Source organism: Neophocaena asiaeorientalis, unplaced genomic scaffold, assembly GCF_003031525.2.
Source record: "Neophocaena asiaeorientalis asiaeorientalis breed wild unplaced genomic scaffold, Neophocaena_asiaeorientalis_V1.1 scaffold92, whole genome shotgun sequence".
Classification (NCBI taxonomy): domain Eukaryota; kingdom Metazoa; phylum Chordata; class Mammalia; order Artiodactyla; family Phocoenidae; genus Neophocaena; species Neophocaena asiaeorientalis.
In genome coordinates, this window is record NW_020174057.1 from 6,847,603 (window position 1) to 6,859,072 (window position 11,470).

Here is an 11,470-nt window from a genome sequence, read left to right on the forward strand (position 1 = left end):
TGTGAAAAGGCCATTGTAAGCATTATATTTGTGTTTACAGTCGTCATAAGAATAAATAAAAACAACAGCAGCTTTCACAGAAATGTTATTTCCAAAGGAATAGTTCTAGTTTAATTTAGAAGTAATTCACTCAGAAGCTAATGAATATTTTGTCACTGATCAACTAGGCAAATGGTAACAAATGACTCATCCCTAGGAATAATCAGCTTGGAGTTTTTATGCCCAAGTAAAATGATCTAGACAATAAGTAGCCTTTTTTTTAAGTATAATCTGTTTATAGTCAGGGAAAGTGAGAGAACAATGATTCTTTAAAGTACAGGAATTTTGGTTAAGTAAAACTGAAGTTTATCTGTCACTTTGGTTCTTTCATTCATTCATTCATTGACACACAGTCTTTCGTCAGATCTATGTTAATGATAGTCATATGTTTTATATACCCCCTAAAAAAAGAATGTGTTGGCAGTTTTAACTGTAAGATAATCGTAAGTGTATAATTAAAATACATCCCAATTTCAGAGATGTTTGTTAATAAAATATGAGAATGTGTGTGTTTTAGAATTGCTGAGATATTGTGTTTATTGGGTATCTCCTGTCTTGTTGGCACTTACCTAGGCTCTGGGCATACATCCGTGAATAAAACATAACTGCCTGCCTTATTTTTACATGGGGAAGACAAGTTCACAAGACAAATGAGATGTGTACTGTGTTAGTGATATATGCCTAAGAGAGAAATGAGTGGAGAAGGAAAATCAGAAATATTTGGGATGTAGATATTAGATTGCTCGAAAGTCTGGAGGAACAATTAAAAGATGTTTCTTAAGAACAACAATAATAAGTAACGCTTAGATAACGCTTTTTGTGCCAAGTTGGTAGTTAGTACTTATAAATTTATATCAACTTACTTTATCCTCACAACAACCGTATCCTGTTTTATAGCCAAAGAACCCACAGCACAAAAAGGTCAAGCAACTTAGCTGAAGTCTCACAGCTCATAAGTCCAGAGGAGGGATTCAAACCTAGACAGAGGACATGCTTTTAACTACTGTAGTGTACTTCTTGTTATAAAAGTTCATCTCATTCAGCTTGCAAAAGAGTTGAGAGATTGAGAAAGAAGTACCTGTATTCTCTTGTCACAATAGTATTTTTTTTTTTTGCGGTACGCGGGCCTCTCACTCTTGTGGCCTCTCCCGTTGCGGAGCACAGGCTCCAGATGCGCAGGCTCAGCAGCCATGGCTCACGGGCCCAGCCGCTCCGCGGCATGTGGGATCCTCCCAGACGGGGGCACGAACCCTTGTCCCCTGCATTGGCAGGCAGACTCTCAACCACTGCGCCACCAGGGAAGCCCAACAATAGTATTTTTTTGATGGCAGGAATTACATGATGAAAAAAAAAATGGGGATTTAAGATTCTGTTCGTTAGTTGGTCTTTAAAATATGCCCTCCTCAGGAAGTTGTGTTTGTGTGCTTCCTCATTTGGCCTGCTAATTTATTGCTTGTTTTCTAGCAGAGCAGTGCTTTAACTTGATTTTAAGCATACTGTACGTGTACTGATCAATAGGAAGTGTTTTGAGCCAGATGTAATTTTCATATTAAAAACTTCCTAGTGGTTCTGATTAATTATCTTTACTCTTAAAAGAATTAGAACTGTAAATGTCAAGGTTAACTGGAATGAGATTTATTGCTTCATATTTTTGGTTTTATGTGTTAGCAAGCACCTATCTTATAGTCCTCAGTATCCAAGAATGTACTTTCATGGCAAAACAATCTTCTAATATCCTAACTGGATAAAACTGCCATTACAGTTTTGTTCTTCTGTATCATTATTGTTTCCCTACATTAACCTTCTTATTCCTGTTCTAAACCATATTTCTTGATCTTTTTATTGTTACCCTAGCTTTTGGTATCTTTCCCATTTTAATGTGTTCCTATGTTATCTATATTATATTTTATATTGGATGGTAGAATAGACTCTCTAATAAGATTGTACAGAATGCAAATCTCAGCCCTTGGTATCATTTATTATTCATAGTACTGATCAAGCAAAGGATAAAAATGAATTCATAAAAATTAAAGATAGGTACTGAATGGTACTCTATAAGAGGCATGACTTTATGGGTTTGTAAAGGGCAGGAAAGCAAATGAGACACGAAGCTTTTTAAGTGGTAGTTGCTAAAATTAGGTAGACGAGAACAAAAAAACAAAGGAAATAAGGAAACAGTGGTAGAGAGAAGCAAAAGTAGTGTGTGGTAGGAAGCAGGGTAGAGTCAACAGCAATTGTCCCTGGCTGACTAATGTTTCCATAATGTTTCAGATGGCAGTTTATATTTGCACTTGCTAGTAGTAAGGTTGTTGGTAATGGTGTGCTTTGACCATGTCTTCATGATGTAATACAATAAAATTGACATTCACACATGGAAATATATTTTAACTCTCGAAAGAAATCAGCCTTTTGCCCAGGATAAATCATTACTGACTTACAGGCTACTACAAGAACACTGTGATTCCCTGATGTATGTGTTTGGTCATACAGGTTGGTTTTAGGCATTCGACAAGGATTGTGTGCCAGCCACGTATGTTTTAATACTTGTATACAGTTATGAATGAGGGTTTTCTATTGATGATCCTGTGTGACCTTGTCCTAGAAATTTATTCCTGCTATAATAGAGAATTATATACCCCAATAAAATTTTTTTTAAAGTAGAGAATTATACATTTAATTTAAATCCTGCTCAGATTACCAGTTTTCATTGCTTATGAATTTTTTTAAGATAATTGTAACACTACTTCTTCTCAAACCTTGTAGCATATATATTATTTTTTAAAGTTGTACTTGATAGAGCCTGAAGTAACATCGCTTTGTTAGTTTTTTCAAGTTCAGTTTTCTGAGTACAATAGAGATATTTCCTTCCCAAAGCATTCTCTTCTGCTTTCATAACACTATACTCTCAAGGTTTGCTTTCTTCCTATCTGGCCCGTTTCATCCGCCTCCTGTGCTTTCCTTTCAGTGTTGGCAGGCCTTGTGTTTCTGTTCACGGTGCACTCTGCATTCTCCCTGGGTGATGCTCTCCACTTCTAAGACTTCACATCTGACTCCGACATCTGTGGCTCCAGTCCAGGCTTTTCTCCCAGGCTTTGGGCCTTTTGAAAGCTCAGTTGCTTTTAGACATCTTCATTTTCTCAGCCTCTCCAAACTTTCCCTTCTGAAAGCATATTTCTTCTTTCCCACTTTGCAGTGAAACTGTCATCCACCTTGCTAGATAGACTTGACTTTGATAGGGTCTTTCACCTGTTCTCACTCACTGGGTCGACAAGATGTGGAAATTCTAACTCCTGTCTCTTAACTCAAGGGTGTCTGCTTCTCTACCTCCCCACCACCCTGCTTGAGGCTGCTGCCTTTCTCTTGCATAATTCAGGTAACAGCATACTAACTGGTGTCTTTTCCTGTCTCCCTTCACGCTGCCTGTCACTTTCCTGCTGAAAGCTGGCAGTGGTTTTTCACTGCCCTTAGAAGGAAGTTCAGACTTCTCACTTAGGTTAACAAATTTCTTTGGGGTCTGGCTCCTGTTTACGTCATCTCATCTCATCTCGTCTCATCTCATCTCTTTTTTCCAACTCTCCTCCTCAGTATTTGAGGCATAGCAAAATGTTCAGTTTTCTTAAACACCGTTGTGCCAAGCTCACTCTTGTCTCTGGTCCTGTTACCTGCTGATCACCTAAAACACTCTACCTCACCCTTCCTGTGACTATCTCTCTTAATCGTTCCTGAGATCTCAAGTTTGGTATCTTAGAACTCCCTTGTCCACCCCCACCCAGTAAATTTGGATTCCAGTTCCCTTTGCTGGCTTCCATTAACAACCTCACCACCGCTATAATGTGTAACACACGGGCTCGTGATTAACTGATTACTTGTCAAGTCTGCGCCACCAAACTGTGAGTTCCTTGAAGGCAAGTGCCGGAGAAAGGCATCCTGTCTGACTCATTTCCCTTTGTATGTTTATGCCCACCACAGTATCTGGCCCATGGTTGGCATTCAGGAACTAAGCCTAAGTTTGAATTTAGACAGTGATTCACTTAAATTTGAGGGCAGTCTCCTTTTCTTTTGAAATTGAAAATATGATGAGGGTATTAGTCTGGTTTTCAAGAAGAATGTACACAAATTTTCACGTATTTTCTTGATCTGTGTGTTTTCCTGTGGCCCTCACTTAAAGAATGCAGGCTGGCTGCTGCCACCACTGCCACTACTGCACGCACACACACACACACACACACAAATACTGGCATAATTTCAAGTGCAGAATTTGATAAGATTAGGATGTGCTATGTAATAGCCATGATTTTCAGTTAAATCCACCTGCTTTCTATATTCCATTACTCTCCCCTCTTCATTTTCTAAAATTGAGACATGTTTTTATTAGCCCCAGCAGTTAGAATGCTGCATTTTTTTTTTTTTTTGGTAAAACATCAAGCTATTGATAGAATTTGCATTTTATTCCATAATCTATCCCTTTCACATATAAAGACAGTATTCTTGAGCCATTATCTATTCATAGAATGGTAGATCCAGACCCCAAAAGCATATATTCTGAGCTGGTTTTGTTTTTTTCTCTTTGTCAAGCTAACTGGGCCATAATGAGATCAATGCCCTTGGCCTTATTGCTGCTACACTACAATCAGCGGAGCCAACAGGACTAGGCAGAAGATTCTCAGTATATTTATTCATAAGTTATTCTAAATGATTTGATATCATATCTCCTCTCTTTTTAAAACTAGCACCATGTAGTCTCATTACCAGTTCCAACTGCTTACCTTTCTCTTCCCCCCAAACTTTGCTTTCTCCCCCCTCACAGTCGAGCCTCTTCCTATACCTATAATAGGCTAACACCCACACCCTGGATTCCATTTACTCTGGCTTCTTCAAAGGCTTTGCTCTAGATAAACCAGCCTGTCTCTCCTGTATCACCAGTGTGGTCTTCTCTAGTTGTTCATTTCCATTGCTAAATAACTTGCCTTAATATCTGTCACTCATCTTTAAAAAGCAAAACGGGTTTTATTCACCCGTTTTAATTCACCTTTATTGCTTTATTTTACTTTTACTGCTTCGTTTCTGTCCATTGCATCACACTCCTAGAAGAAGTTTCTGTACTCACTGTTTCCACTTAACTAATCCCCATTATCTATCTGATTCTTTCTAATCAGGCTTTCTTCCATACCTCCACTGGAAGATTCCTTATCAAGGCCATCGGCCTCCATCTAGTGAAAGCCAGTTATCCATTCTCTGTCTTCATTTTGCTCCACTTTTGAAACACCATTTGATATAATCAGCCACATCATCTTTTTTAAAACTCCCTTTCTGTAGTACTGCATGAATCTATTTGTAAGTGCGTATGTGTATCCCCTTTTCTTCTCAGTTTCCTTTGGTGTTTTAAGAACCCTAGCTGATCTTCAAATCAAATGTTGGAGTGCTCCAAGGCTCTCGCCTCAGCCCTGCTTTCTTCTTGTCAACTTACTTTAGCTTTCTAGAAGCTCTCATCAGGCCCATGGCTCCAGAATCATCTGTATATTGAGGACTCTCTGGCTCGAATCTCTGAGTTCTGAATATGGATAACCGGCTGTCTACTAGACATTTCCGCTTTTTAATGGGCATCTCATGTTTAAATCGATAAAGCAAAACCGTTAACTCCTGCCTCCCTTTTTCCACCCAAGTCTGCAGTTCCCAAAGCCTGCCCTATCTTGGTAAATGTCTCTATCATCTATCCACTTGAGTGCATGGACAAAAAAAAATCTAGGTATCATTCTTTATCCTTCTTTTTTTCTTTTATCCACATCCAGTCCTTCAGCAAGTTCTGTCTGATCTCCTTACAAGATACGTGGCAGATTCAGTGACTCTGCCTCCATTTCTTTCTTTTTTTTAAAATTAATTAATTAATTTATTTGGCTGCTTTGGGTCTTTGTTGCTGTGTGCAGGCTTTCTCTATTTGCGGCGAGTGGGGCGAGTACTTTTTTTTTTTTTTTTTTCGGTACGCGGGCCTCTCACTGTTGTGGCCTCTCCCGTTGTGGAGTACAGGCTCCGGACGCGCAGGCTTAGCAGCCATGGCTCACGGGCCTAGCCGCTCCGCGGCATGTGGGATCTTCCCGGACCGGGGCATGAACCTGTGTCCCCTGCATCAGCAGGCGGACTCTCACCCACTGCGCCACCAGGGAAGCTCCGGGGGCTACTCTTCGTTGCGGTGCGCGAGCTTCTTATTGCGGTGGCTTCTCTTGTGGAGCACGGGCTCTAGGCTCATGGGCTTCAGTAGTTGTGGCACGCAGACTCTAGAGCGTAGGCTCAGCAGCTGTGGCACACGGGCTTGGTTGCTCTTCGGCACGTTGGGATCTTCCTGGACCAGGGCTCAAGCCCATGTCCCCTGCATTGGCAGGCGGATTCTTAACCACTGTGCCACCAGGGAAGTCCTCTGCCTCCATTTCTGAACCCAGATGCAGACTACCACCATCTCTTACTTTGTACTGCAGCGGCCTCCCAGCTGGTCTTTTCCTCCACTCTCCAATTTCTCCTTCAAACAATTTAAATGAAATTAGTTATCACTACCCTGCTATAAAGCCTTCTAGTGGTTTCCAATGCACTTAGAATAAATGCCAGTCCTCTCTTCATACTATTTTAATTGTCTCTTTATTTGTCTTCCTCCAGTATAATATAAGCTTGCTGAATGTAAGACTTGTTTTGTTCACACTGGCTTTTTAGCAAGTAGAACAGTACCTGGAAGTAGCAGATTTTCAGTATCAGGAGTCGGGGGAGGGGGGACAGACTGCTGCAGAACTCTGAACTTCATGATATTTAGATTATGTGAGTTTATTATTTTACATGAATAGAAATCAGCTGTCCCTAAAATGGAGTTAGTTAAAACCTATAGTGTTTAGTTTGTAACTTGTCTTTCTTCCTACTTACCTTAACTAACTGTTGCCCTGTAGTTTATGGTTTATAAACTTTGTACCTTCTCCTTTGGTCCTCCCAAACTATCTGAGTTATACCAATAAATATTAATGCCCCCCCCAACCCCAAAGAATGACTTGCACAAGATTTCAGTAGGTGAATTGGAGCCTAGGTTTTCTAATTCCTAAACCAGACAGCTTCAGTGGTGCAGTGACCTAGGTGTGTGCTTGTATATGTGGTGGTAGCATAGGAAGAATTACGATAACCTTTGCATCAGCTGCTTTTCTTTCCTTATTCCTTCCAAGATACATTTTTAAGCGATCTTTAGCTTCATGGCTGTTCTTTTCAGCATTAACAAAATATTGGCCCCTGTTATAACCAGTATAAGTTAAGATTTAGTCAACTGTGTTTATAGTTGCAGTGGTGATATTTAAAACTGAGGTGTTTGTTATATGTAGTTAATGGTAGACTCTATTAAGGGTGAGTTAAACTGATGGAACCAGTATCTTCAAACATATTTCTTAGAAAGAATTGGAGACTGACACAGGGATAACAGTCTTTTATTTTTGCTGTAAGGACATTAAAATATAAGACAGAACAAACCTGCCCACTGTCTAATATCATCCTTTCATAAAAGAAAGGGTATTTTATTTGAAAAGCAGTAAGCACATAATTTCAGAACATCTCAAAGTATAGTTCTTTAAAACAAATACATTCTGTTTCGTGGAAAACCTCACTACATCGATTCCCTTATCCCCCGATTAAACCACAGACTGTTGTTAACTATTTGCAGCCAGGATTGATGAGGGCATTGCTCTTGCCTGAAGAAACAGTGTGTGGATTCTAAGTTATAATTTGCAAGTTTCCTCTCTCATATTGTGTTTCCTGCAAGTCACAGTCAGTGCAGTCCTTCACTGCCTTTCTATCCATTGACTCTGACTCAAAGCCTAGAGCTCTGTGGCTCTAGGTTGATCATCATCAACAAAAGTTGATGACTTTTGTCATCAGAAATCTAAGATGCTTTTTGAACTGCCTAGTGTGGACCCGACTGTGCTACAGTTGCTTGTGAAAACATTCTCTGGAAGCTTTTTGGTGTCTTTAACAAGTAAATAAGTAATTAATAAATAAAAAACCAAAGTAAATAATTGCTTTAAGATCTGTGTATTCATCTCTCATTGTTCTAATAATGAACTTCCTTTGTTTTCTCTCTCCTACTCTTTGCCCGCCTCTGCATCCAGAGTAATAGCTAAAACACTTAAAGCCAAGAGCCTTACAGTGATCTGCTGTTTTCCTGTCTTTTTCCTGTGCTGTTCTCTTAGAATGAATTCTTGCCAGAAAATAAAGAGTTGAGGTTAAATTGATTATAAATTTAAATTTATAATGATAAATTAAAAGTCATGTCATCCTGGTATCTCTGTCCTCTTCTTCAGTGTTCTTTTCCTTTTTTAAAAATATTTATTTATTTATTTTTGGCTGCATTGGGTCTTTGCTGCTCCACGCGGGCTTTTCTCTAGTTGTGGCGAGTGGGGGCTGCTCTTTGTTGTGGTGCGCGGGCTTCTCACTGCGATGGCTTCTCTTGTTGCAGAGCAGGGCTCTAGGCACACAGGCTTCAGTAGTTGTGGCACGTGGGCTCAGTAGCTGTGGCACGCGGGCTCAGTAGTTGTGGCTCGTGGGCTCTAGAGTGCAGGCTCAGTAGTTGTGGCACACAGGCTTAGTTGCTCCATGCCATGTGGGATCTTCCCAGACCACGGCTCGAACATGTGTCCCCTGCATTGGCAGGCGGATTCTTAACCACTGCGCCACCAGGGAAGTGCCTTCTTCAGTGTTCTTAAACTAAGGGAAAATGTCTTTGTCACTGCTGCCTGTGTTTTCATACTCCCACAATAATGTAAATATGTACATACTTTGCATTAGCTAGTTGGGATATATCTAGGCTCGACAGGATCAGCAGGATTAAATTAGAGAAGGACTTGCTTGGTAGGGTGAAGGAAAGGCAAATATGATCATCCAGCTCTCTATTAACCTTTTGCTTCACGGCTTTCTAATTCCATGCTCCAGGCAATAAATAGTATGTCCTACAAGGTACCTTTTCCTTTACAGTGATGGTCAGTCAATAGCACTACCTGTTTCTTTAACTGGAAATAAATCCTAAAAAGTAAACTTGAAGGAAAGGTCATCCTAAGTCTCCTGTTTTTTTGTGACTTGCAAATCTTTTATCAATTGAAGTGTAATAGACCTGTCTTTTTTTGTTTGTTTTTGTTTTTTTGGACCATGCCACGCCTTACAGGATCTTAGTTCCCCAACCAGAGATTGAACCTGGGCCCTGGCAGTGAAAGTCCTAACCACTGGACCGCCAAGGAATTCCCTATAACAGACCTTTTAGAATAGAAGTTTTAGAGCTTATAGTGGATGAACTTTTCATTGTTCTTCAGCAAATAAGAAAGAAAATAAAAGGCTTTCACTTATTAAGTTAACCAAGATGCAATAAGTAAATCAAATAAATATCTTTATATACTTCCCCACTTTTGGAGGAAAAATACCATAAGTAAAGGTCAGGGAAATGTTTAATTCCAATATAAAACCATCCAACTCATATATCATTTCTGGTCTCTAGCAGTCTATAAGGTGGTGTAAGACAGTATGATCAAAACCCAGCAGTTTGGAAAAGTGGAAATTCTTAGTTCAACCTTACGTCATCTACTTAAAATGTTCTCTTAAAGCATTGCACATGTTTTTTGGTGATTTAAATTATGTACACTTAATCTAACTCATGAGAATAAACCATTTTGATAGGGTCTTAGGAATTGTGTCTAAATGTAACAAATGTAAAGTGTAGAGAATGTATGTGTTTTGAATAAAATATTTTCATTTGTAAGTAGTAAAACTGTTCACTTAAATTTATTTCTTTTTATTAGGTTTAAGTGGAAACCCTGCAGATATAGAGAGAAGAGAAGCTGTATTTGGAAAGAATTTTATACCTCCTAAAAAGCCAAAAACCTTTCTTCAATTAGTATGGGAAGCATTACAAGATGTCACTTTAATTATATTAGAAATTGCAGCCATAGTATCATTGGGCCTTTCTTTTTATCAACCTCCAGAAGGGGATAATGCACGTAAGTAAACTGGGCGGGGGAGGGAAGACTCTTATGTGTGATACTAAGTTCAGTGCATTTGCTTACTTAATACATAATAACAATAGCAGGCCAGCTTTTATTAACTGCTTTGTACTGGATATCATTCTAATAGTGCTTTTAATAGTTCTTTAAATATATTACCTCTGGTAATTTTCCCAGTAACCTTATAAGATAGACAGTGTCACCTCCATTTTACAAGTGAGACACAGAGGTTAAGTAACCTACCCAAGTATGCATACGCTGTGTCTGGCAAAGCACTAAGCCATATATATGATGTGTTATGTGTCATCATGATTTTTAAGTTCTTTAGAACACTATTGTGAAGTAATTAGTTTTTAATTTGTTTTTTTTTTAATCTTTTGGAAAATCATTATGAAAGCAAAAATTTATTCTTTTCCCTAATCCATTACTTTTGAAGTTCTTAAAATGTTATGTATATTTTGTTATATACATGATTTGGATAATTTCCTTGCCATCTTAGAAATGTTTATGCTACAAAGTATTCTGACCAGTGGAAAAATATAGAATGGTAACTCTGCTTTAACTGCACATGATTTTGTTTTTCTCTCATCTTTCTATGTCCTTCATTTCTCTCTTTTTTTTCTTTATTTTTTTTTCTTTTGCTGCATTGGGTCTTCGTTGCTGTGTGCAGGCTTTCTCTAGTTGCATCGAGCAGGGGCTACTCTTTGTTGTGGTGTGCAGGCTTCTCATTGCGGTGGCTTCTCTTGTTGTGGAGCATGGGCTCTAGGGTGTGCAGACTTCAGTAGTTGTGGCATGTGGGCTCTAGAGCTCAGGCTCAGTAGTTGTGGCGCACCAGCTTAGTTGCTCCGTGGCATATGGGATCTTCCTGGACCAGGGATTGAACCCATGTCCCCTGCATTGGCAGGCAGATTCTTAACCACTGTGCCACCAGGGAAGTACTCCTTCATTTCTCTTTTAAATTTCTTCTTTTCCCTTAAAACAAATTATTTAAAATGGATATTTCCAACATTACATTCTATAACTGCCTGGAGATCTAGCTTGGGTTTTGGTCACTATATTTAAGAAGCTATAGAGCGAACCATTAGTATTTTATATATCAGAAGAGTGATTCACCAAAATATTTTTGTTTGTGAAAGCTTCATTCTTCTGCCTTTCAAGTTATTAAGAGTTTAATAAATATTTGCTAACTCTAAAAGTTGGCTTAGGTAACCATTTAAAGTAATTCTTTCAAAGGTATGCCTAGAATTCGTGTGAGAGGGAACTTTTGGCGGGGGCGGGCGGGAGGAGGTAGTGGGTCACAGCATAAGTGAGTGGATCTGAGGCTGAAGTCTGTGGAGATCAGGATTCTCAGAGGGCACTGTTGACATTTTTCACCGGAACATTCATTGTCACCTTGGCAACCAAGAGTATCTCCAGTGGTAGCCAGG

At 39.2% G+C, this 11,470-nt stretch overlaps 1 protein-coding gene across 1 annotated transcript in view; it reads left to right on the plus strand.

Annotated features, from left to right (window-relative positions):
• ATP2B1 (ATPase plasma membrane Ca2+ transporting 1) overlaps window positions 1-11,470 on the plus strand; it is a 135,486-nt gene that overhangs the window by 59,977 nt on the left and 64,039 nt on the right. Inside the window, exon 3 of the mRNA XM_024754423.1 lies at window positions 9,843-10,040. Within this exon, the coding sequence (XP_024610191.1) occupies window positions 9,843-10,040 (198 nt within the window). The remainder of the gene's footprint in view (window positions 1-9,842; window positions 10,041-11,470) is intronic.